Below are 27,615 nucleotides of genomic sequence, written 5' to 3'. Positions count from 1 at the left end.
ATAGCATTTCTACTGTCATATATTTAAATATATTTGTAATTTCACATACCGTATGTAATGATGAATGTGCAGTTTAGCACATTTAAATTATATAAACTTTAAATGCAATATCACATAGCATACTACAATTAAAATCATGTACTTTGCATGTGATTTTTAGTCAACATCAAAGTGTGTACTTCTTTAAGTGTGACAAAAGTTTATTAACACATAATGATTTAAAATGTACCTTAAAGCAAAACGTTTAATTTGACTTTGTGCACTTTTAAAAAAAAAAAAGTACTTAAGTGTGTAAAGAAACAGTTATGAAAGTGCCTTAAGTGGCCTTTTATTTTATTATTATTATGTCTGCAAGTACAGTTTTTTTTTTAAATATAATTTTAAGATTTGAAGTACACTACAAGTGCGCATTCAATACAATTAAGTGCACTTCTTTTTAACAAGGGACATCTCAGTAATGATAAGGTATAGTTCTTTTTTCTGGAAAATAAGACAATAATACTGAATATGATTTTTTTTTTGCAGTACAGTGCAGTGCAGTGCAGTTTTTCCTTCAACACCAGTAAGTTTAGCTCAGCTGCACTCTAGATCAATATTTATTTTCACCATCCTATTATAGTCTGCACAATGTCTGCTGTGTATGTGACTGTTTATTTGCCATTTTTCTCTGACATGTAAAGACACTTGTCTACATCAGTATGACATGTCTGTGCTAACGTATCTGCACATATGGTGGGAGAGTGCGAGTGTCACACCATGCCGTTCTCCTGTCGTGGTTTGTGTGTGGTGGTGGTCTGGGGACTGTGCAGAGAGGGCGCTAGTGTGCACAGAAACCCAGCCAGCAGCGTCAGACCCAGACCGCCCCATGCACTGAACATGGACCAGCCGTACCCGTGACTGATGTCCTCCGGCAGGCCGTACAGGTAGCGTGGGTACCGCGAGAGCTCAAAATTAATACCAGCCACACATGTGCACAAAGAAATGATGCAGCAGGTGCCTGTGAAGCACAATCACAAACAAAACAACACAATGAGTTCATAACAACAAACAATATGAACTGAAACAGTCAAAAAAGACTCTATTTATTATTATCAGTTAATTCTTTCCCCGGCATTGATAAGATTTTACATCATTTACGACAAAATGTTTCCCCGCCATTGACAAGCAATCTACACTATATTGCCAAAAGTATTGGGACTCCCCTCCAAATCATTGAATTCAGGTGTTCCAAATCACTTCAATAGCCACAAGTGTATAAAATAAGGCACCTAAGCATGCAGACTGCTTCTACAAACATTTGTGAAAGAATGGGACTCTCTGGAGCTCAGTGAATTCAAGCGTGGTATCGTGATAGGTTGCCACCTGTGCAATAAGTCCATTCATGAAATTTCCTCACTACTAAATATTCCACCGTCAACTGTTAGTGGTATCATAACAAATTGGAAGCAATTGGGAACAACAGCAACTCAGTCACAAAGTGGTAGGCCACGTAAAATCACAGAGCGGGGTCAGCGCATGCTGAGGCGCACAGTGTGCAGAAGTCTGCAACCTTCTGCAGAGTCAATATCTAGACCTCCAAACTTTGTGTGGCCTTCAGATTAGCTCAAAAACAGTTCGTAGAGAGCTTCATAGAATGGGTTTCCGTGGCCGAGCAGCTGCATCCAAGCCTTACATCACCAAGTGCAATGTAAAGCACACCACCACTGGACTCTAGTGGAGACATGTTCTCTGGAGTGACGAATCACGCTTCTCTGTCTGGCAATCCGATGGACAAGTCTGGGTTTGGCGGTTGCCAGGAGAACGGTACTTGCCTGACTGCATTGTGTAAAGATTGGTGGAGAGGGATTATGGTGTGGGGTTGTTTTTCAGGGGTTGGGCTTGAACCCTTAGCTCCAGTGAAAGGAACTCTTAATGCTTCAGCATACCAAGACATGGTCAATTGACCCTTCGCGAGTTTGGTTGACAAGCGATCTAACCAATCATAACCCCGAACCCGCCATTTTGTCCGACAAAGCAGTCAGAAGTTAGAAGATAAACCTCAGTGGACTTGAACTTCATGTTAATTTGATGCTATAAATTAGCTAGTAGGATTGGTTCACGAGCTGCTTGAGCTGAGGCGCTACAGCGATCTGTCATGACATCACATTGTCGGACAAAGCAACTGTAACTAAGGGGGCGGTTCTTTGTGAAGGGTCAATTTCATTCTCCCAACTTTGTGGGAACAGTTTGGGGATGGCACCTTCCTGTTCCAACATGACTGCACACCAGTGCACAAAGCAAGGTCCATAAAGACAGGTATGAGCGAGTTTGGTGTGGAGGAACTTGACTGGCCTGCACAGAGTCCTGACCTCAACCCGAGAGAACGCCTTTGGGATGAAATAGAGCGGAGTCTGCGAGCCAGGCCTTTTTGCCAACATCACTGCCTGACCTCACAAATGCGCTTCTAGAAAAATGGTCAAAAATTCCCATAAACACACTCCTAAACCTTGGAGTCTCAGCCTCCCCAGAAGAGCTGAGACTGTTATAGCTGCAAAGGGTAGGCAAACTCCATATTAAACCCTACAGATTAAGAATGGGATGTCATTAAAGTTCATGTGCATGTAAAGGCAGGCGTCCCAAAACCTTTGGCAATATAGTGTATGTTTGCACTCTGGGGGCGCTGTTATGGATCTTCTGAAATAGTACAGAACGTCTGAAAACTGAAAAAATTCTGCCTTCGGAGGATTCAAGGTAGGAAGGCATCAAGGCACGTCCGAATCCAATGTAAGCTTCACTTCCTGTTTCCTGAGATACCTTCATCTGATCGATTTTTGAAGGCAGCATAGCTGTATCCTTCGGTATCCTTTGATATCCCACAATCCTGTGCGTTCCCATTATGTGACAGTTAAACTAGAAAAATAAAGATTGCATCCGAAAGTTGCGTTTGCTGGTCAGTTTGTGTGTAAATGTATGTTTTTGACCAACATTTTCCACTTTTGATGTCATTTCTAGCGAAAAATTACTACTGTAGTAATTAAATATTTGTTTAGTTCTTACCAAAACTCAAACTATTTTGCTGTAGATCATTAAACTGTTACGCTGCCTCAGAAGTCTGTCCGAAATCATGAGGTGGGTCGAGGGTCTGTCTAAATAAATTTCCCTCGTACACTTTACAAAGTTGGATGCACTTTTTTAAATGGCGGTGGGGATTCCTCCAAGGGGAAGTGCTTCAGGAAGTTTGCGAGTGTATGTCTAAAAGTGGAGTTAAACGCAGCCCAGGGCTGTGTTTACTTTTTTTTATGCCATTCCCTCCATCTCATTCACTCAGATGTACGTCATTGCTTACATTGCACAAGTGCCCACTACTGGCAGAAACCTTGCAATGGGTTTAAATGGAAGGCCCTAAGCCATTGATCACTTCTGGGTCAACTGCGAGTTGCTGTTGTGACATCACAATCATGTTGCATTGTGGTTCTTGGATCTGCTTACCCACATTCAAGTGTTGATAAAAAAAAGAATGAATGAAGCTAGAATAAAATGTTTCATTCATTGGTTTATTTGTTTAAAAGCAGAGGCTCTGTTCGTTCTTTTGATACATTAACTGTTTACATATTCATAAAACAAAATACTCAAAAGGCCATGAACGTTGTGAATAGGATCAAAAATGTTGTTGGCTGGTAACTTAAAAATAAGACTATAGCAGGGAAAGAGTTAATTCATCACAATGGACACGGAAGGTCAATTTGAGTACATTGTATTGCTGAATGTAATATTCTGTGCATACAGAAGCATTGCATACTGTTCACATACATTTCTAGTAGGAATAATATGCCATTCCAAATTGCCATTATTTCTTTTCTCAGTTATAAGCTGCCACCTAGTGGTTGTTTGTACTGTTACACAAGACCGAGTGAGTCTCACCTCCCATCAGGAAGAGCAGTCCCGCTACATACTGCATCAACTCGTTGTGCTTCCAGCAGCCCAGCAATCCAACGATCCAGCCAAACAAAATGATGGCTACAGCCATACCGATAAAACCTGCAGTCATCCGCTGCAAATCTGCAGGAGAAAACAGATAGCTTCAGGATCCATTGTGAAAAACAAGTGCTGTTAATTGTATTAAACATGCACATGTACTGTAGGCTTCTTAAAATCTTGAAAGTATATTTTCACTTGCAGATAATATACCCCCGGTTTCACAGACAAGGCTTAAGCTAGTCCTAGACTAAAATGCACATTAGAGCCATTTTAACTGAAAGCAACTTGTACTGACAGATCTTAAAATATGTCAGTACCATTGTTTTGTCTCAAGATGCACACCAGTAATGTTCTTTCAAGGGTATGTTTATAAAAGCTACTTAAATGCCCTAATTGAACTAAGGCCTAATCCTGGCTTAGTCCAAGCCCTGTCTGTGAAACCAGGCCTTAAGGTTTATAAAATAAATAAGGCCACTTAAGTGTACTTAAAGAGAAACCACATTCATGTCATTTCTTAAAACACTTAAGGACACTTTTAGTGCAATTTGTAATCTTATCAAATTATTAAATATATTAATTAATATATATTAATGAAAAGTTTTATTTCAAAGTATATTTTAAATCATTATGGTTTAATAATCTTTTGTCGTACACTTATTTTGATGTGTCTGCTTATATACTGAAGCACATGTAAAGTACATGATTTTATCTGTAGTGTGATGAAAGTTGATATATTTTAAATGTACTATATTGCTACTTCAGGTAACACTTTATTTTAAAGACCCTAATCCGAACCATAAACCTAAGTACATGTTGTTAATTAATATTATGATAGCACTTTATTTTACAGTCCTGTTTCCCATGTACATACTGTGTACTTATTATAGTAATTACAATAACTGGGTAATAACTACAGTAGGTACTAATCCTGAACATACCTCTAAACCTAACCTTAACCCATGTAGTTACCTTATATTAACTAGTGCTTTCTTAGTTAAGTACACTGTAAGTACAAGTAAGTGCACGTACTGTAAAATAAAGTGCAACCAAAATTACCCAGTATTTAAATGTATTATTACTGTAACAAAGTGTAACCCAACTTCATCATTACAGATGTGTAATAACAAGTATATTTAAATACATTACATGATGTTTCAGTAGAAATTAAATTAAAATGATTTTAGTTTAACATAACTGCTTGTCAGTACATTCAGCAATACACATTAATCTTATTTAAAAGACAACAGACGCAATTATGAAATTACATATAAGTCCCATTTAAGTGGGTCAAAAAATTGCATTTAATATCAATATATAAACTATAATACATTTTCATTTAATTGCAATTAACATGCAATTAAGTGTCTGAAAACACTTGACTAACTTGACTACGTCTTTAAAAACTTCAAACTACTTATACCTTCAGACTTCAAACTTTTAAAACTAATTTAAACTTTCTGACCAGGCTTTCTCAAGCCAACATCAAAGTTGTAGTCTAGTTTGTGTTACCATTTCAAAATTCTAACATTATATGTGTACTGGAAGGCCAGACAAACGGCTCTCAACTGAAACTGATAACTTTTAAGAGATGGATTTAAACATGGTAAAATGTGTTAAACCAAGCAAAGTGTGCTACACTGCTATTGATAGTTCAAAGTAAAATAACAAAATAGATTAATTACTTAATAAACAATAACCAAAAGGCCTGGAAGAAAGGAAGGTTTAAGAACGTAGTGCAGATGTGGTCCTGCAAATTAATAATTTTATTGATGCTTTAATAAAAGAAGCTTACAATATACTTATTACATGTTCAGAGATTAAGTGTGATCAAGAGCACAATGGTGATGGTTCATAGATAAATGCTTGTGAGAATGAAACCTACAGACCTTTCAGATACCAAACCAAGCGCTCAGACTCAAAGCTTGCAGTAAATATGACATGATCTGACTTACGGAGAGCATGCCATTCATCTTGTCTTATAGTCTTGGTGATGTTCACTGGCAGATTTCGAGGGATATTCACTGAGGAATAGTAATACTTCACCGGCGTGCAGCGTTGAAGCAAACCTGCAGATATTCACAGAAACTTCAGTAATAATAGTGCGGATCACTTTAACACAGATGAGTGCATGCGAGTTTGGATGTTTATGTGGAGCAGTCACAAGTAGTAACTGAAGATGTCTACACACATTTGCAGGCCCTTAACTTTGTTTTCAAAGTCTTCATTTTGATTATGATCAACAAACATTCTAACTGGACTACAAACAACATCAGTCAACCAAGTCAGTTTACTCTCATGTCCTGCTAAAGCATCTGCATCTCATTACCCTGAAAAACTGTATCATCTATCACATTAAGAAGCTTGGATCAAAGAATACATTTTTAGATTAAGAAGAATTACAATAGGCCTACTTAAGATAAAATATCTATTTATGCTTTTGTTATTGTATAGCTAAAGGAAACTCAAAAAGGAACAAACATAATATATACCAGATGTAGTTAGAGTAGAGTGTTTTCCTTTTTTAAAGGGGCCTTGGGATCTCTCAGACCTCAAAAACAATTGGATCCCACTGCCCTGACAGACTCCATCTGTTTCTGTATTTTAGTTGAAATGTGATAAATGTGTGAACATGAGCGTGTGGTTAGTGTTGATGTCGAGAGATCAGCACCTTGGATAGCGCCAAACATTCTTCAACACTCCTTCACATATGTAAAACAAACACTACAGCTGTTCAAAATCAACTCGGAATGTGGTTACTGCTCACACGGGGCCTGATAAACATCATCACCTTTAAAAATCAGATCCTCGTTCTCCAGATCGAACCCTTCTCGATGGCATTTCCTCCACAGTCCGGTTGTAGTTGAGTTGTAGCGGCGGCTGCAGCGTGATTCCATGACGGGCGCAGGGTGCAGGGATTCCCGCAGAGGAGCTCCGGGCTCAGACTGACTCACACTAGCCGCTTTCGGTCGCATCCGGAGGGGGAGGTTTTGGTTGGAAATATATATGTATCCTGGGTCATTTCTCTTGCTGGCGTATTTTTTGCATCGGTCCCGGTGTTTCCTCGCATCTGTTTCGTACCAGTAGTCTGTGCTGATGGCCATGGCCAAGAGCCAGATAGAACAAAAGGCCAGGAAGAGCCCGGACGCCGTTAATATCCTCATGATGCCCGCGGACAACTGTCACATTTTCCACCGAACCCATATCATCCTAAACCCGACATAACAGGACGATAAATATGGTGTCGGAGCTCTAGACAGACATGTTTGTGCCTCTGCTGCTGCTCGTTTTGAGTCGGGATGAAGGAGAACCAATGCCGACACTGGAGACTGCTGATGAAAGCGCTCCGGATTCGTCAGACAACAGCTGTGTTTGCCGCTGTCTCCATAAAGGATGTTCGGGCGAATCTTAGAAAGCCCGTCAATGCGTGTCCGGGTGATATTTCACCGCGGGAAAAAATGAAAAATATATTAATGGATAAAAATGCAGGACAATTGAGATTTTTTTTAATTAAAACATTTTTGATTAAATTAATCGCCTTGTCCTCAGCCATTCTTAAAAAAAAAAAAAAAAAAAAAAAAAAAAAGATAGCCTACCCTATAGGCCTACAGCAGACCCCGAATATTTATCGTCTATTTATTTATTTAGTTAGTTAGTTAGCCGTTTATTTATTTTTAATACAACGGCTTTATAAATAGGCTAAATAAATAGCCTACATAAATAAACAAACAAATAAATAACACATGAAATATATGACTTGGACGCATTGTTCTGAGATTCTTCCATTAGTGCAACTTTATATAGACATGTCACACGAGACATATAAATTTTGTTTTTTAGAGCGATATTAGCCTACTATTATTATCACAGGATAGCATTGCTCACCTAAAAACAGACCGTATTGGAATTCAAGCTGCTCCAAACTGATCTAAGCTGTTTTTCTGCAAGTTAGAAATAAGTCTTCCTCACCAGCAGATGTGGACATAAACAAGATACTCTTCATTACCAGATGATGGAGGTAGAGCATCAGTAAGCTTTGCTGGCCATGTTTAGCACTTGGAATCTGCATATTGGATCACCACAGTTGAGCAGTGATCCCTTTTACCTTTTAGGTATGACTTTCAGAACTTCTTTATCCTCTGAAGCATGTCATCGAGTACTGTGGCACTTAAAATAATGGGTTGTCAACAGTAATTTTTATAATCTTTGTAAAAAAAAAAAATAAAAAAAAAAAGTTATCAAGAACACTTTTTCTCTGTTAGGATTAGGGTTAGGAACCAAGAGTTCCTTTGTTTCTGTAGGTTATTTGGAGAAATGTCTTCATCAGTGTGTCTTCATCAGAGTGAACTGGTTCATGAGATCTTTAAAGGAATTTAATTAAATTCTTTTTACATATATTTTTTAATACGTGTCACAATAAAATAATTTCAAAACAGCTTAATAAAATACTAGTGAAATAATAGTGCCTTATAGTACCCATTAAAAAAGGCAAAGATGACAAAAAGAAACATTTCAACAAGATAAACTCTCTTGTTAATTTTCAACCTCCGGGGCAGGGGGAGGGATAGTAGGTAGAGAAGTTATCTAAGATATTGATGGGCTAGATCGTTACAGGATTTATATGTAAGAAAAAATGCTAAAGAAATGGACAAGTAAACAGTGTAAAGATGATTGGAATGCACCCAAAAGTACATTATGATAATCAGGTCTAATTATGAATAGATTGACTACTTTTTCAGTATTATAATAAGAGAATGTCCTGTAAGTGTCAGGGTTTGCATGTATTAAATCGACCAAAGAGTTGCATGATGTAGAATGAATGAGAAAATAGTCTTTTACAGTTTTTCTTGATTGCTTAAACACTATTACCAGGCTTTTGAACTAAAATTTCAAAACCATAACACCATTTATCAAAAAGTACACCCATTTCCCTAAATTATAAACACTATTCACCTGTTTAGACACATGAATCAGATTTGTTGAACTGTCACTGCAAAACTCTACAAATTCCTTAATTTCTCATTGCCTAGACCATGTTGTCATTTAGAAAGCGCTAGCGTTCAATATTGTTCACTCAAGTCAGCATAGCTTGAGCTCAATTAGCACACGTTTACCCACGTGGAAACACTAAGAGTCAAAATTTATCACACAACAATCAGAACCTACAATAGATACATAAAAGAGCCCGAGTCAGTTCATTCAGTTTTGGAACAATGGATCCAGAGTCGTGATTGAAAAGGTCGAGGACACCAGAGAGGAGGAGGAGGAGGAGGAGGAGGAGCAAGAGCAGTAAGGAGTGGAGGAAGAGAAAGAGGAGGAGGACAAGGATAAGGATACAAGGAGACAAGGAGTCTCAGATGACATTCGTGCCACTATTTGACCATGTCCTTGTCCATGGTATGACTATGGGGGAGGCTGGGCAATGAGTTCAGCCAAACTTAAGTTGCTTCACCCTCGCCTTAATCATAAGAACCTTCAGGGAGGAAAACAGGTAGGTGTACCTCAGTGTACTCTACTGTAACTTTTGAGTGCTGTACTCTGTTACAACACATGCATCAAATTGCCTTACATACAGATAAAGTTTCTGTCTGCTTCCATTTTGTAAAAAGGATGTGTTGCAGTTGGAGTAGAGTACTTCTATTTTTTTAGGACACAGAGACTAGACATTTCAGCTGATGTGTGCCAGGGGTGGATCAGGCATGCAAGAGGGTTTTACCCCCGCTGCCTGGATAGGGCCAGTTACAGCTTGTGATGTTGACGAGATTCTCTGGCCTGTCCCAGACCAAAGATGTGATGCTGGGGCAGAATATTTTTTGTTGTTGTTTGGTGTATTGTACTGTACAGTACATTAAGGAATAAAAAATGTCCAAGGGCCCACAAGCAACAACTTTTTACCATTTTTTGTTTTTGTAGTATTGTTTAGAATTTATCTCACCAGTGTGTAGTATGTGTTTTTGAGAGCTTGTGTGTGATGTCTGAGGGCAAAGTTTGGTTTTTCAGCAAGAGTGAATGGTTTTGAGTGTAGAGTTTCATTTTGACCTAAAAATAGGATGTTTGGGGAATTGGGTGAGACGCTATGGATTTGTGTTTACTGTTTTGACAATATGAGGCATAGTTTCAGGAAATGTGTTTAAGCAATTGAGAAAAACTGTAATAAGCACAAAGTATGACAGCACACACATACCAATGTAATGTTAACACAAGACCATGAACTGAAGAAACTGAGGGCTTATACAATGAGGATGATAATCAACGGAACAGGGAGCAGGTGATAATCAATGGAAAAGGTGTGTAAATAATAAGTTAATCAAATCATAGTCCAAGCTGAGTAGGGAGGCAGGGAGGGAGGGGGCTCTGGAGGAACATAAGGGGCAGGCAGTGGAAGACACCAAGGAGACAATGACCAGGTAAGAAATTATTGTGGGAGAAGCCAGGATGAAGACAGGAGGAACCAGAGCAGAGATGGGAAGAGCAGGGGGATGACCCAGAGCAGAAACATGAAAGTCCATGGTGGAGCAGATGTAGGGAGGAGCCATGGTGGAGCCTTTGTGGAGAGACAGGGTGGAACCAAGTAGATGACCGACTGAGGTGTAGCCTTTGGACGTAGAGACCCAGGTGGAGCCGCAGAGCCAAGGCGAAGCTGTAGGCCTGGATGACCACAGTGGATTTGCAGGCAGGCATGACCAAGGTGGAGCCGTGGCAGACCAGGGCGGAGATGGTGGGAGTGAGTACAATGGAGGAACACAAAGGGGTGGAGGGTCGAGGCACAGCTGCTGACTCGAAACTCCAAGGCAGAGCCAGAGTGACGATGGACCAAGGTGAAGCCAGAGGGACAAGGAGCCCACCAGAGCCTGAGGGATGACAGTCCATGGTGCAGCTGAGGGAGCATTGACTCTTTGGTGGAGTTCAGGCCTTGGAGGCTTGACGTGGAGCTAAGGGATCCTCAGGCCAAGGTGGAGCTGATGACTGGGAAGGCAGATCCACTGGATGAGCCAAAGGGCCGAAGGGAGACAACAAAGAAGAGGATGAGGAACTGGATGGCTTTGGAAGAGGAGGAGGAAGGAAAAGGCTCGGCTGGACCATTTGCAATGAAAGAGACTTGGAGTTAGTCAGTCAGTCGCCTTTATTTATATAGCACTTTTTACAATGCAGATTGTGTCAAAGCAACTTTACAGTGTTAACGGGAAAATAATAAATAATCTTCTCTAGAAGAAAATGGTGTCATTGTCCAGCTTTAGTAAGTTCAATGTTGATACATGCTTTTGTAAAAATCATACAGCAGCTCTGGAGAAAACAGTGATGTCATCGTCCAGTTCAGTTCAGTCGCGTTCAATGCAATGGTGTCAATGCAGGCAGATCAAAAACATTGTTGAATATCAAGTGTCCCCAACTAAGCAAGACAGAGGCAACAGTGGCGAGGAACCCAAACCCAATCAGGTGACAAAAATGTAGAGAAAAAAAAAAACCTTGGGAGAAACCAAGCTCACTCGAGCGGCCAGTTCTCCTCTGGCCAGCAACGAACAGTGCATGATTATGATTCATGCAGCATTACAGGTCATAATTTTTCTCAGATTGGGATTAGAAGATCAGATTCATCACGCCGGTATGGAAATGGTTTTGTTGGGGATCTGTGCCACTGGCTGTCGTGTCGTGTGAGGCCATCACAGGGGATAGTAGACACAATCTCTGCTGATATTTCAAGGACGCGTCAAGGTCATGTCTAGGTGCAGGTCTTCTATGTGATCTTGATACGGTCAGGATTCGGCTGACTATGGTAAACCTCGAGATAAACAGACTAATATTAGCATAGATGCTATTCTTCTTATGATGTAACGAGTACATCGGGTGTAATAGGAAGTGTTCCCTGTTCCGGCTGACCTAATTTATGCAGCCTAACAGTCCTTTAATGGATGTGAAAATATAAATTGATAATTTGTGTTATGTGTATGCCAGGTTAAAAAGATGGGTTTTTAGTCTAGATTTAAACTGACAGAGTGTGTCTGCTTCCTAAACAATGCTAGGAAGACTGTTCCAAAGTTTAGGTGCCAAATAGGAAAAGGATCTACCGCCTGCAGTTGATTTTGATATTCTAGCTATTATCAACTGGCCATATTTCTGAGATCACAATAGACGTTTAGGAGCTAGCAGAGGGAATGGCGATGAAGGAGACTTGGTGCTGGACGTTGGAGACAACTTGGAGCTGGGCTTAACCAGTGAATACTTGGACTTATCCAGCGATGACTGAGACAACATGGAACTGGACCTATCCAGCAATGAATGAGATGACTTGGAACTGGACTTATCCAATGATGACTGAGACAGCCTAGAACTTGATTGAACCAGCGGTAACTGAAGACTAACAAGCACATCATCCAGCTCATCAAACATCAATTTTGTCGAGCTTCAGCTTGGTTTACGCACCTCAGCCTCTGGAGTGCAGGCAGGGCTCCAGTTTATTCCCTCAATTCCTTTTATACTCTCCAATCACTCTGGCTCAGAATTCGTGATGGGCTCAGGCTCTTAGTCTGCTGTGGGCTCTGGCTTTTGCTCCAGTGCAGATATAGCTGATGTCTGGCTGGGCTCTGCATCTGGAGTGGGGCTGGAATTGTCCTCTTCAACAGGGCAGATGGTGAACGAAGATCCACACTGAACCAGCACCCACTCCACATATTTGGCAAAGCTCCCTTGAGGACCTACACAAAAAGTCATCTAGACAAATACTATTATCATTATGATTATAATTTAATTGTTTGGTTCTGGAACTTACTGTACTTAATATTTTGTCTTTAATCTCCTTAATGCAATCTGTAATTTTATCTGGGGGATATGTAAAGCTGTGTGTTAATTATGAAAATGAATGCCATGCTGCCTAATAATATCACCAAAAGGGAGAACAAGAAAGGGCCAAAGACTGAGCCTTGTGGCACATCATACCTGTGTCAGACAGCTCATTTTACACAAATAAAATGATATAGTGAATCAGTACATAGTTCATTTTCTGAAGAACTAGGAAATAAAAAGTTCAATGTGGAACTTAACGATGTTCTCCTATGACATCATGCTGAAAAATGAAAAGAAAAAAAAAATCCACATGAACCCTTAATTTCTTTTTTTTTTTTTTTAAATTGTAGGTGTTGATTTTGTTTTACAGGTGTTTCCGGCACTACTGTACAATTACTAAGAATCGTACATGATTTCCAGTATATGAACAGTGATCTTGTGTTTTTGCGAAAGACTTGAAGACAAGAGAAAGCGAGAAAACCTGCTCAAACGTGTGGCTAGTCAGAGTGCAGTGTGGTTATCATGGCTATAGTGGCTGTAACCTACAGGAAGTTTGTTCACAGAGATAAAGACCAAGACAACCATCTGTCATTCATCTCACTGCCTTTGTTACGGTCATCCCGTATGACTCACTCATCATGCACTTGTCCATGATGTGTGTGTATTAGATGTTTTGTATCTTCATTATAGAGACTGAACAGGGAAAACTGCTTTTATGTTTGTTACATAAGGCACTTTCCACAAATAAGTTACAACATAAAGTTAAAAAATGTTTAGAAAAGATATTTGTTTCCCTTTTCAATAAAAGGTTAGCAATGGTTACTTCTGAACAAAGAATATTGATTGTCAACCTCAGGAGGTCAAATAAAATATTAAATTGCAATTTTTTTTCAACCCTGCTACCAAAATTTGGGATGTATAAGATTCTTATTTGTATAAAAATTATACACAAATTCAATAGGAAAATTTAATCTCTCTCTCTCTCTCTCTCTCTCTCTCTCTCTCTCTCTCTCTCTCATATATATATATATATATATATATATATATATATATATATATATATATATATATATATATATATATATATATATATATATATATATATATATATATATATATATATATATATATATATATATATATATATATATATATATATATATATATATATATATATATATATATATATATTCTTCTGTATATTATAACTTCTCCAGAATGGAGGTTTGCAAGTAAGAGGGTTGAAAATATCCTCTAAATCAAACTATTTAATTTTGAAACCTGAATGTGGTGTGTTCCATTTTCTATAATATAGGTAGCAACTAAATATTGCATTTTAAGTAATTAAAATCACTTTTTAATTTGTGAATTTTTACTACAGTTGATCCAATACTAATCAATTTTAATTATGATTTTAGTTATTGAATACAATTGAGAAAGTCAAGTCCTCTGATGTGGCACAGACCAAAATCACAGTTTTAAGTGGGGACAGATATAGACATTTGATGTGTAAATTATCTATTTTTTTATGCTTGATTAATAATATAACTATAACAGTAGCAATTTTATCTTATGTATTTGTCCCACTTTATATTAGATGTCTATGTGCTAGCATTTAAATTAATCATTTGATACAATGCACGTATTTCTTAAATATAAGTACAATGTAAAGACAACATTGTACTTATATTTAAGAAATACCTGAATGTAATTACAGATGTGATTAATTTCTTTAGTTACATCTATATGTACACTGTTGACCTTCCCCTACACCTTAACCCACAGTTAAACCTACCTATACCAACCAAACCTGTCCCTAACCTTACCAATCCCAATACAACATGAACACAAGTACTCATTTGTTGATGCAAGTAGTTAATAAGTAGTTAAAGACACCTAAAATAAAGTGTGACCTGCATATCTAATATCTTAATTATAAAGAAAGTATTTTCTGAGTGATCACTGTTAACAATATAACAATATACAGTTGCGGTGTTGTGGCTATTGTCCTCTGTTCTACAACAAGACAGTTATAGAGCTCTTCAGAGCTGTTGTGCAATAGAGACAGTGACTGTGAGAGAGAGTGTGCGTGTGTGTAGATGTAACGGACTTCCTGTGGTGCCTAAAAAATACCCTGCAATGCACTATTGGGAAAACATGAGAGCACACAGACAAAAACCCTTGGGTTCCCACTGTGCAGGAGTCACAATGTACTGGTCATCTAGTTAAAAACTAGCCATTTCAAAATACTATTTCATATAACTCAATACAAAATAAGCTCATTCATTATATTGTTATAAAAAAGAACATTTGAATTTCCATTAAGGTTTTTTTTTTTAATCCAAAAATAAAATACTTGCAGAGTACTCAACTCCAGAAAAGAGATGACATTACACAAGTGTCCATAAAAGTCTCTCACATTCACATTTAGGGAAGTGAATGTGAAAGCTCTAAACTTCCCCATTTACACTATGTGTGTGTGTGTGTGTGTGTGTGTGTGTGTGTGTGTGTGTGTGTGTGTGTGTGTGTGTGTGTGTGTGTGTGTGTGTGTGTGTGTGTGTGTGTGTGTGTGTGTGTGTGTGTGTGTGTGTGTGTGTGTGTGTGTGTGTGTGTGTGTGTGTGTGTGTGTGTGTGTGTGTGTGTGTGTGTGTGTGCGTGCGTGTTTGCGCATGTTTGTTGTTCAGGTATACCCTGTTATGGAGACAAAATGTCCCCACATAGATGTGGGATGTGGGGATAATATCCGAAATCCTTGTTTTTGTTTTTTTTGGGGTTTTTTTGGTCCCATCAGGAAAATAGCTTATAAATCTGTTATGTGACATAAATGATGTTTTTTTAAAAAGTGTGAAAATACTGAAAGTTTTCTGTGATGATAGATAGATAGATAGATAGATAGATGATAGATAGATAGATAGATAGATAGATAGATAGATAGATAGATAGATAGATAGATAGATAGATAGATAGATAGATAGATAGATAGATAGATAGATAGATAGATAGATAGATAGATAGATAGATAGATAGATAGATAGATAGATAGATAGATAGATAGATAGATAGATAATGTTTGGCTCTTACAATGCAAAAAAAAACAAAAAAAAACATGATCAACTTTTGTCTCATATTTTCCACTTTCAAAACAATGCCTGAAACACCTTGTGTCAATCCAGTTTAGCATATGAAAATCCAAGTCAAACACAGAATAATGCATTTGTCTTTGCTGCAATAGTAGTTGCTTCCTCAAAATATGCGATAACAGTACAATGCTTTGATTAAAAAGGGAACAAAGTTCTCTCGGAACTTCACTTTGGCCAAACGCTGAAGTTTATGATTCTCAGACAATAGCACATGTAAAAATTTCCCTCTGATTGACTGACTCAAAGCCACAACAACATTGCCTATTTACACAACAACTTAGACAAAAACAGAGGGCTTTCCATTAGACACAATTACAAATACAACTCAATGTACTGTATTAGTACAATGGTGCAAAACCGTTCAATAGAATCCATGAGTAAGATCTTTAAAAATAAATAAATATACAAATAAACCTGATGCAATGAAAATAGTTTTTAATAACAGAAAGTTTGATGCAGTTTAATGAAGGCCTACCTGTGTGTGTGTGTGTGTGTGCATACATTTCATTCAATAATCTCTAAAATTAACATTTTTGGTCAGATTTATCATGTGTGAACTCTTCTAATTACAGATAATAATTAAAACACAAATTAATCATCTAAGAGATGGTGGAGATGCACATAAGGCCATCCCATCAACTGTATCATGATTGGTCGATAACCCTTGACAGTGTCACAAATGAAAAATCACGAGTCATCACCACATTTGACCTATCAGAGGCCAGATCTTTCAGTAAAGTCAGGTTAATCGCTCATGGGCGATACAGGAAATTTAGTCTTTTTCACACCAGGACAGTGAAGCTGAAGGCAGAAGATTTTAAAAACAAGATTTGCCCATTTGAAAAGAGATACCACAGTACAGCGCTCTTGTGAAGTAATTTCCACGTTATGCAATATTCTGCTGTAAATAAGTGTGAAACTGTGAGATAGACACCACAGAAGAAGTTATATGACTGAAGGGCTTCATGTTGCATTACAGAATGGAAAGCTGTGTTATTTCTCCTGTAAGTATATGAGATTGTCTTCTTTCTCTTTCCAATTTAAATATTTCCAGGCGACACTAAAAAAAAAAAATAAATAAATAAAAATTTAAAGGATAATTTAATCTTTTTTTTGTTTGTGGAAAGTATAATTTTGTAGTGTTTTTTTTTTTATTTTAGTAAGTTAAGTTTTGCATAGTATAATTATAGAAATAGAATTTATTGAGTTACTAACACATTTTACACATTTTTAACTAAATTTAACTTAATTTTTAAAAAATTAAGTTAAATTTTATAAAAAATTGAAAAAGGTAAAAAAAACAAAGCGAAAGAAAAACAATTGAATTTTTTTCAGTTGTCTGAAGAAATAATTCCGTATGACCATGATGCTCGGCCGATATATGACTTCTACCCATATCTCAGTACTGACCCTGAGACTCATCCTGGTGAGTTTTAAAAAATCATTTCAGTTCCTTAATATATATTTGATTCTTGTTATTTCATAGTGTGATGATTCACGTCATTTCCCACTCGGTCTGAGGTTCTAAATGTCCGGAACTGGTCTGTTGGTTTCTGATACTGTAATTTAAAAAAAAGTCATTTAACAGCAGAAAAAGAATTACAAGAAACAGACTTTGAGCTCAATTTTGTTCTCCTTTGCTGTTTCTCATGGAAGAAAGTGGATGGGACTATGCAAGTGTTCATGCTCATCACAGTGAATTTGAGCCGCCTCAAGGAAACCATTTCACTGAGCTGCATCCCACCACATACCGCTATGGAGATGTGGAGTCCTTCCATCCATCTGTAGATACAGGGATGGGAACACTTCTACCTGTGATTCCTCCACAGGTTAGTTGGAACTTTTACTGTTAATTCTGTTCATTCTTTAATTCTTCATAATGGTAAAAATCTCTTTATTTAATTATTTCTTTTTAACTTATGTACTGAAATGGTTCTGTTTACATATATAAAGCCTTCTTTGTTGCTAATTACAGATTTTAGTACATTAGCACCATTAACTGTAGCCTCTTAACAGTACAAAATGCAGTAAATATTCTATTCAGCCAAATCAGAAAGACATTGGAGGTGTGGCTATTTTACTTTTGCTTTTAGTCTGCAATAAAAATAAAAAAAGCCTTTGAATGAGAATATTCAGCTATTATTATTCATTTAGTAGCCAATAGTGTACTGTAATCAGAGAAAGGGTCTAAGAGAAAGAAATCAGAAAGGAAAAGAAAGAGAGATGGGCAGGATGTGAGTGGAGAAGACAGACTGATTGCTCAACACTGTCTTTTCCTGACTGAAGACTGTTGCTGCTACACAATTACACACACACTACACACACACATTAAACACAATCACAGTCAAACCTCAACTAATGACAGCCTCTGAATTTAATGCAAACTAGGAGTTTTGAATCTGGTTTAGTAAGATAAGCCATTTGAATGTAAATTTCTGACCAAGATCAGCTCACCAGCATGTAAGCAACAAAATTGCAGCAAGTAAGAATGTAAAGTACAAACTTGTTCAGTATTTAATCACCCTAAACCCTATCAGATTGTCCTCTCTATGTAAGTATAAGTATAAATTGAGATATTTAGCACAATATCCTCTTCTCCATAAAACAAAAGTGAATTAAGGACTGGTGCTGTCAAGCTCCAAAAATGACAAAAACATACAATAATGACAAAAACACAAATTGTCCTTGTTCTCTATATGCAAGTATAAATGGAGATATTTAGCATAATATCCAAGCTGCTGTTTTCCATAAAGTAAAAGCGAATTAAAGACTGGCACTGCCAAGCTACAAAAACACAATAAAATCAGGCTAATCCATACAATTTAGCTTCTGCTGTTTTTTGAGATCATGCACAACCAGTTAGACACAAACCCACCCCATAGCCGGTTTTAAAGATTTTATTAGTGCTGTCAGTCACAATGATAACTGCCTACATAATGGCGAAACAAATACTAACCCCTAACTCTAACATCATGCCTAAGCTGGCTGCATCCATTGCTGCGTATCCCCATAATAAACCTTACTCAGGTAAGACGCCATCTTGAATTTAATGTTGATGAAAACAACACTCTAAAAAATGTTGGGTTGTTACAACCCAAGTTTGGGTCAAAAATGGACAAACCCAACCATTGGGTTACATTTTTATATGCATTTTTTAACCCAACGGTTGGTTTTGTCCATATTTGACCCAAATCTGGGTTGAAACAACCCAGCATTTTTTAGAGTGAAGGATGTGCAGGACAGACGTACAGTCTTTACAATGGAAAGCACTGCATAAAGGTCCTAGATCACAATTTTCACAACTCCCAAAACTTTCTTATGGAGTTTTTGTCTCGGGGTAGGTTGGGGGGTGAGATGTTTCGTCAGCTGAACAATGTATGTTGTTAAACAACAGTACAATCCATTGAATGTATTGTACTTCTGTTCCTCACAGCATCATTTACATTCCTGTCAAAACTTAAATATGGTGCTACCCTGATTTAGCTTGAGGCTTTCTAAACTGAACATATCAAAACGGAACTTCCAAAACCATTTGTTCTGTTGTCAGAAGTAGCATGTAGTACATCATAAATAGAACAAGGCATGAGTTTACTGTTGCCGTTTGTCGTGTTGCACCGGATCCAGTGTAGACAGCAGTGTTGGGGGTAATGCATTAAAAGTAATGTGAGTTACGTAATCAGATTACTTTTTTCCAAGTAACTAGTAAAGCATTACTTTTAAATTTACAAGAAAATATCTGAGTTACTTTTTCAAATAAGTAACACAAGTTACTTTGTTTCCCATTTATTGATGGACAGCTCTCCTGTCCCCATGTTGAGAGAAATCGTGAGTAAGTGTAGAGGTGTTGTGTGCGCTGTGTGAACATGATGACTGTTGTAGTTCTAGACCCGTGATTCCCAACCTTTTTTAGGCCAAGGCAAGGACCCCCACATACAGTACACACTCCCCAAATTAATACTTTTTTATGCTCTAGTGTTATTACTTTTCACATGTTATTATTTTTAATAAATCAGCGATCTGAAGGCGGTTGATGTCATCACCGAACAGTTCCTCTGTCAGAACAAGCAACCATGCCTATGTTTGGAGCGTCTGATGCCTTATGTGTACATAAAAACCACTGATCCTCTCAAACTTCTCCAAAACACGCTTCTTTGGTGAGCATCCGTTATATAAAACAGTCACAGTACATTAATTTTGACAACTACGCAAATATATTGAACTGTGTTCATGCAGAAATATGATGTTACAGCGATCAATGAGCCGAGAGTGCACATCCACAGTTTGTTTGCGCATCAATAATAATGAACTCGCGCATGCCTAATGTACAACTCCTGTGTGTCACTGTAATCATCTTTAGATTCATTAATTGTCATCCATCAAAACCTTTTTTTAGCGACACTGGTTTTCTTTATTCAACTGAGAGATGTAGTTTGCGTAAGGGTTCATGAAGCAGTTGGGCGTTTTGAGCCTGTATTTCACAGCAGCACGATGAGAAACGGCTTGGGCTGATCCGAAACAATCACAGAGTACCTACTACAGAGGAGGTGCTTTGTTTTAAATGTATTTTTTATTTAACGTATTAATAATACAATTAATGAATTATATTAATATATTTAAATTAATCTTATGTTATCTCGCAGGCCCCCTAGTGGGCTGCGGCCCACAGGTTGAAAACCACTGTTCTAGACTAAATGTGAGCAGGCATTTAACACATCTCACATAAACAAAATAAATTCAGTATTCCTCAAGATGAATAAAAACAGTGAAACTCAGAATATTACACAAACCTGCACTACTTAAATATGTTAAATTACGCAAATATACTTTATGCATTTAATCTCACTTTATTAAAGGTGCAATATGTAAGAATTTTGCAGTAAAATATCCAAAAACCGCTGGGCCAGTTTTATATATTTTGTTCATTTGAGTACTTACAATATCCCAAATGTTTGCAACTATTTGTGAAAAAAAAATGGCATTTTTAACCAAGGCTCCGGGACGTGTGAGGAGTCGCCTGTCAATTGCGTCATACCCGCGTTACCCTTGGTTTCCATTTTATTTGGTAGAAAACACGAAAACACCAAAGACACTTTAATATTTACATGTTTTAATAGACAAGGGAACAATGGTTTTGATATATTTATAGACAGAAAACTAATTATTGTTATATAGCTCAACACATTTACTCTTTTATTTAAATCTATTTTTCTTGATTTTTTATGAGTACCATGCTTTACCATGCCTCAGAGAAAAACACTATTTTGTGAAGTAGCTAACATAGCATAAAAGATGCATCTTTATTTTTAGTAACAGTAATACAGCATTTTCTCCATCATACAATACGTTTCAAAATTAATTGCATGCCATTTATCAACACAAGCCATCCAGCATTTAATATGATAGTCTAAAATCGATCTAGCTTACTGCAGTGTGCAACAAGTGTCTCATAACAGCCACCGAGCGAACGCACAGATTAATGTTATAACATTTTCAACACACTCAAATGTATCTAATATGATAAACAGAGCTGTGTTACCTCGTACGCTTGACCAGAAAAGCAGAAGCAGCGCCGGCGACTGTGGCATAATAAAAGTTCCGCTGCTCACGGCGTGTGTTGTGCCATCTCTCCAGCGGCCTTGTTCAGTTCCCACAACACTCAGTCCTGCTCTGCTTTATACAACAGTAAGATTAATAATTGCATCCACGAACATGATTTCTTCCCGAGTCCTATCCCAATTATCTTCCACCAGAAGTGAGGTGAAGACCACATGTCCCAAGATTCCACGCTCAAACTTGGCATCATCAGGCTACACCTTTGTTTTTAATCGGCCTCTAGCGGACAGAAAATCGCACATATTGCACCTTTAACCAATGTCTTTGCTGCTTACCGTCTATGATCCAATTCAAGCATAATAATAAGCAAAAATTACTTTAGATGAACAACACATTGGTGTTTAATTTTTTTGTTTTATTGTTGAAGAGTGCTGAATTTTGTCTGAGCTGCAACCTCTACTGTACAGGTGTGAATGTGCATTTCCTTCTGCCTGAGGTTTATTCATTTTACTTACAGTGTGAAAGGGCCTTTATATTTGCCAAACATAGAACAACTTTTTTTGTTATAAAAAAAACAAACAAGCAAGCCCAGTCCAGATGAGAAAAAGCAACACAAAAGTAACGCATAAGTAACGTAATGCATTACTTTCCATAATTGCATACTTAGTTACTTTTTTCAGGGAGTAACACAATATTGTAATGAATTTATTGTACAAGTAAAAGTTTCTGAACCCTGAACTGAATCAATGAAGTCTGAACTTTTCTTGTTGGGCAACTGCATGATTGAGTTGACCAATGAAATCGGCTGTGGGTTGGGGTTTGCGCTTGACTGCTTTGAAAATAAAAAACACCCTGATCATACGATCGTTTTGTGTGAAGAATAGACCACTAAAGTGATTATTCATTAAAAAATCCTCTTTTCTGCTGAAGCTCTCAAATCTCATTCGCACTCATGTTTGATTCAAATATGCCTTGTGTTGTGCCAGATTTGATGTTAACATCTTTGGTTCTCACTTGTCTCGTAACTGATCATTAATAACCTGGCCTGAATAGAGTGGTGCAGGGATGACGTCAAAACCCAGAAGAATAATTCACCCCTGGTTCCTTCGAGATTTTCCTAGGGGGTTTTATAATGGGTTTTTTATTTTTTATTTATGAGTAAAATAAAGCCTGTGGTAAACATAACTTGATGATACTTTGATGTTTTGTACAACGTAAATTACAACCCCCAATACTGAAAACACAAATTTTTGAAGCAGTTATGTTTATTTTGGAAAAAGTTATGTTTCAGTAACTAGATAAGAGAGTTTGGGGTGTAAGTGTGTGCATTTTCATTGTAGAACAAAACAAACAAAATAAAGTTATGTTTACCACATGCTTTATTTTACTCATAAATTGAAAAACCTCATTATAAAACCCCATGGGAAAATCTCAAAGAAACCAGTGGCGAATTAGTCTTCCGGGATTTGACGTCATCTCTGCAGCACTCTCTATTGGTCTATAATACTAGGAGAAAGCTGTCAGCATTGCCACTCATTTAAATGGCAGTTGCTCATGCAGTGCCAGCAGTACACAGAATTAATATTAAATCCACATCTCACGCGATTCTACTGAAGTTTGAAAACACTTGTGACGAAGCCTCGTTTGCTGAAATCATGGGATTTTGGTGCTCTGAACCACTGATTTGAAACAAAAGATTCATAAAGCTTCAAAGCTTCATGAAGCAGTGTTTTGAAATCGTCCATCACTAGATATTGTGGAATAAAGTTGCTATTTTGTTATTTTTGTTAGTTTTATGGGCATTAAAACAGGGAGTGTTATTGCTGCCGATGCAGGCCTCACTGAGCTATCGGATTTTATCAAAAATATCTTAATTTGTGTTCCGAAGATGAACGAAGGTCTTACGGGTGTGGAACGACATGAGGGTGAGTAATTAATGACAAAATTTTCATTTTTGGGTGAACTAACCCTTTAAATTAGATTAAAATAAGTGTAAACATTTATTTTAGATACACCCCTGCAAATATATAACTAAATAATAAACAGAACATTTAAAAATTTTACTAATACACGAAATGTGTTTGTGTTGTTGGATTCTGCTGATAGAAATGAAACTTTGTGGCTCTCTGGAATGATTTGGAAGCAAAACGTGATGTGCACTTGATTTGTAAATCTGGGACCACACCATTGTGTGTCCCTTTCTGTTGACACTGACTTTTTGTACTTCCTCTTTCAATGTAAAGTAATTCTGTGGTTTCCAAGTATTTGATACCACTAATAGAAGATCATGCTAAACCAGCATTTTCTGCTAGAAAATAAGTATGGGGGGATGTACATTTGATAAACTTTTCAGAAAACATTGCTTGATCATTTGCATTGTCAGTCATTTTGCTTTTATATATATATTCTTTTATCCAATATCCAATTAAATGAGTCTCATGACACACTGTAAACCTGAATAAGTTGGGCTAACTCAAAAAATTTGAGGTAATCAGTTAAATCGATTTATGATGTTCCCAATTTTAAGTAAGCAAAACTACAAAATTTTGAGTTTGTAGTACTCATGCATGTTAATTACTTGAAGTACTGAGTTAAGTACCTGAAGTACTGAGTTAGCTAACTCATACATTTTGATAGCAATTAACATAAAATATTTAGTTAATTAACTTTTTTGAGTTCTTGCAAATCAAATGAGTTATTTACTTCCCTGTAAACCCTACTAAGAAAATTCAGAAAAAGCCAACTTGCTAATTTGCTAACATGTTAACAATAGCATGGTATAGCATTCACTGAATGAGTACAGCAACTTAAAACATGTAATTTACTTGCTCTCAAACCAAGCAGAATGCACTGCTTGTCACCAGTATGGTAACTCTCCAAAAACCCACATTAACAGAAAGTCTTCTGAATTAGCATAAAACATGAATCACTACTAAATTCCCTAATTTCCCTTACCATTAATCTTGCACAAAAAAACATTATATAACACTTAATTTTAGCATTTACTCTCCCTTTCGAGTGCCATGGGCAAAGCATGCTGGGAAATAGAAATCCCAGCCCAGTTTCAGTTAAACTTAAGTTAGTGTAAATTAAAAGAAATGAGTTCATACAACTCAAAACAATGAAAGTTCAGTTTACCTGAAATATTTGGCAAATTGTTTTCAAATTTATATGAATTCGTACAATCTCATTCATTTTTTCTTGCAACCTGCTCACGCCACCCTGAGGGTTAGGGTTTAGGGGTGCAGGTTTACTTTTCTATGTTTAGTTAAAAAACATTTGTTTTGGCAAATTGGTGATAAATTCATACCTTCTAATTGCATATTTTCAAATAATCTGCTCACGCTCCACTGAGGATAAATTTTAAAGGTGTAGGTTCATTCTTTTTTAATTTAAAATTAAATTACATTTCATTAAAAGTTTTCTCGAGTTGGTCAATGATTGCTTTGATTTTTGGAGTTCCTGTGTCAAGGTTAGCATAATAACATTCATATGGAGGTAAGACTGATGATTGTTGGTATGTTTTTACAGTATACATACGTCCCCCACGCGCTGTACCAACGGTCCCCCCTTCCCCACTGCAGTACAGATGAGGAGGACCCCGGGGGACGCAGTCCACCCTTTGAGGTGTCAGAAGGTGAGGACGACAATGATGGGCATCCGGGCACCTCCAGCACTCTATCAGGTGAGCTTCAAAATAATAAAAAAAAGGTCCCTAGGCCAAGCCTAAGACAATATTTTCATGGTCTTGGTCTTGTCATGGACTCTTCTGGTCTCAGCTACAACACTGTAGCATACAACCATTACACTATTATTTCTATAGTATAAATTAATATAAGAACATTACCAAAAATATCAAGTTTCTACTTTTAAACCCTCCAAAATGTCTTGCCCCATAATCTCCATTGTAAATGCATTATTGTAATCATGTTTATATGGCAATTAATGCTATCTACAGATCTCAAAGTGTACTTGAACACAATACTCCTTTAAAAATAATTTGAAAAAAATTAATATCAAAAGTGGCAAGCCAATGGGATTGTGTGCCATGCAGACTTTAAAATGGATGTCAATTTCTACAGGAAACAAAAGGAAAGTGCGTCTCTATCAGTTCCTGCTGGACCTTCTGCAGGACGGAGACATGCGGGACTGCATCTGGTGGGTGGACAGAGAGCGAGGCATCTTTCAGTTCTCCTCTAAACACAAGGAGACACTTGCCAGCCGCTGGGGCCAGCAGAAGGGCAACCGCAAGAGAATGACCTACCAGAAGATGGCCAGGGCCCTGCGCAACTATGGCAAGACCGGAGAGGTCAAAAAGGTCAAGAAGAAACTTACATACCAGTTCAGTAGCGAGGTGATGAGGAGGACGACTATGGATAGGAGGCAGTATCATCACTGACACTCTGGATACAAAATATTTCCTTTAGATCTAGTGTCTCTTACCTACAATGTCATTTTTCACAAATTCTCTCATGTCACTGTTCTGCAGTAAAAAGTGTAATCTCAGGGATACGTAATATGTAGCCTATAGGTAATATAGGGATATGTAATATTTGGGTAGCTGACATGGACATTGATATGGACATTGACATTTTTAACCACTTTAAATCAGCTTTTTGATTTCACAATTATTTCACTATACATTGCAATAGACCAGTGATGTGACAAATGGATTTAAGGGGGGAAAAAATTCCATGTAGTCGCTCAATTAACATGGTCATGAAAATGGCACAACAACAACAATAATAATACAATTTAAAAAAAAAAAAAATGCTGTTTAAAGTCATTTAGATGGATTTAACATGTTATACTGTAGGACATTTCTATGTATTCAGCTATTTTGACAGTTTCATATAGGTTGACTCCCAAATGCTTCCACACAAATAACTAAAGCCTTAACTTATATTATGCTTATTAAAAAATCTTTCCTTTTATTATGTGAAGGTGTCACACTGCTAAATAAATGAACCTGGAAGTATACAACATCCCTACCTGAGAAAAAAATGCTTATTTACTTCCTACTGGACTTCTTGTAGTGTTTGTTATAGCAAAACTGTTAATGCAGTGATAGGTAGGAAACATTCTAGGGGACTACAATAATTTAAGGAGCATTATTACATATATTACATGCTTAATAGCATTATTACTGTGTAATTACATAAAAACATGTATTGATAAGTACAGCATGTGACAAGCATGGAACATTTTTTGTTTATACCTGTACAAAATTGTCAGTTTTTCTATTCTATTATTGATGTATAACATTTGATGTTCATGGTAAATCTATTTCTACTATGAATTATCCTTTATGAATTACTTTATGAAAAAAAAAAATATTTTAACTATTTAAAAATTATTCTGACAATCCATTAATAATAATAATAATAATACAAAAATGAATGTCTAATCTTGCGACTTTGCTCTATGCTGCCACCCAGGGGGCAGTGAATAATAAGAATTCCCCATATACAAAAACAAATTAATTCACAGAACTTGTTGATTTCCTTGCTCTTTAGGGCATTTCCAAAGTTAATTTCATCACTCAAGTAATGTTGCAATTGTTATCTTGAAGGATTTGGTTTCTGTTTTTAAAGTGGAAATAAATGGTGGGCAGAAAAAAAAGAGCAAAAGAGAAACCAGAGAAATCTTTAAATGATAGTACTGTCTTTTGATTTATGTACACAGAGTTAAACAGAAACTAAAATGGGATTTGAGTACACAATATAATGCACAAAGAAACTACATCAACAGAAAACGAAAAATGACTATCAAAGACAGACTGCATAGAAGACGTGTGCAACTTCTGTCAAGTTTATTTTCACATTGTTTTTTGTTCAGCTCTTAAGTTAACAATTGTCTCAAAAAGGAAAAACCTAAAAACTACATGTACGTAACTTGTGCTGCAGAACTAAACATCATGGTTAAAACAGCCATACGAAAATCACATGTGCGATATCAGTGAGCTAGAGTGTGTCCAGCTGAAACTGATAGGTGTATAAATTCAACATTTTCACATAATCCGTATTACTTCCCTTATAATGTTCACACACCGACAAAAAGAAAGAAAGAAAAAAAAAAAAAAAAAAAAAAAAAAAAAGAAAATCACCCATTAACATCTTTATAAGTATAGAGTAATTATCTTTAGACAGATCACCAGAGATTGAAAATAAGCTATAGCTCTACTTTG

The 27,615-nt window shown here is 36.9% G+C and overlaps 2 protein-coding genes across 3 annotated transcripts; one reads left to right on the top strand and one right to left on the bottom strand.

The window, feature by feature from the left end:
- Nucleotides 1-474: 474 nt before the first annotated feature.
- tmem276a (transmembrane protein 276a) lies at nt 475-7,164 on the bottom strand. Its single transcript, XM_067380107.1, has 4 exons — nt 6,746-7,164; nt 5,910-6,023; nt 3,901-4,038; nt 475-997 (listed from the first exon to the last, which is right to left on the bottom strand). Exons 1-4 carry the CDS (start codon nt 7,116-7,118, stop codon nt 750-752), a joined length of 873 nt encoding a protein of 290 aa, XP_067236208.1. The 5' UTR covers nt 7,119-7,164; the 3' UTR covers nt 475-749.
- A 9,477-nt stretch (nt 7,165-16,641) lies between these two features.
- Nucleotides 16,642-27,530, top strand: spi1a (Spi-1 proto-oncogene a). 2 transcript variants are annotated; one of them, XM_067380609.1, is made up of 5 exons: nt 16,642-16,879; nt 17,362-17,416; nt 17,532-17,704; nt 24,960-25,113; nt 25,511-27,530. In XM_067380609.1, exons 2-5 carry the CDS (start codon nt 17,404-17,406, stop codon nt 25,825-25,827), a joined length of 657 nt encoding a protein of 218 aa, XP_067236710.1. In that variant the 5' UTR covers nt 16,642-16,879; nt 17,362-17,403; the 3' UTR covers nt 25,828-27,530. The 2 variants fall into 2 exon arrangements, with proteins under 2 accessions (XP_067236710.1, XP_067236708.1); XM_067380607.1 differs by lacking the exon at nt 17,362-17,416 and adding an exon at nt 17,211-17,301.
- The last annotated feature ends 85 nt before the right edge of the window (nt 27,531-27,615 follow it).

The sequence above is a fragment of the Chanodichthys erythropterus genome, chromosome 24, assembly GCF_024489055.1.
Source record: "Chanodichthys erythropterus isolate Z2021 chromosome 24, ASM2448905v1, whole genome shotgun sequence".
In the NCBI taxonomy this organism is placed as follows: domain Eukaryota; kingdom Metazoa; phylum Chordata; class Actinopteri; order Cypriniformes; family Xenocyprididae; genus Chanodichthys; species Chanodichthys erythropterus.
The sequence above is the reverse complement of the archived record's forward strand: the minus strand, read 5'-3'. Positions and strand labels throughout refer to the sequence as shown.

Bases quoted from the DNA above. Each gene is read 5' to 3' on its own strand.
- tmem276a (XM_067380107.1), bottom strand. From the start codon at position 7,118: ATGAGGATATTAACGGCGTCCGGGCTCTTCCTGGCCTTTTGTTCTATC. The intron at 6,024-6,745 runs GTGATGATGTTT...GAATATCTGCAG, and splicing joins CGAGGATCTGATTTTTAAAG to GTTTGCTTCAACGCTGCACG. The intron at 4,039-5,909 runs GTAAGTCAGATC...TTTCTCCTGCAG, and splicing joins AGATGAATGGCATGCTCTCC to ATTTGCAGCGGATGACTGCA.
- spi1a (XM_067380607.1), top strand. From the start codon at position 16,841: ATGTTGCATTACAGAATGGAAAGCTGTGTTATTTCTCCT. The intron at 17,705-24,959 runs GTTAGTTGGAAC...ATGTTTTTACAG, and splicing joins TACCTGTGATTCCTCCACAG to TATACATACGTCCCCCACGC. The intron at 25,114-25,510 runs GTGAGCTTCAAA...CAATTTCTACAG, and splicing joins CACCTCCAGCACTCTATCAG to GAAACAAAAGGAAAGTGCGT.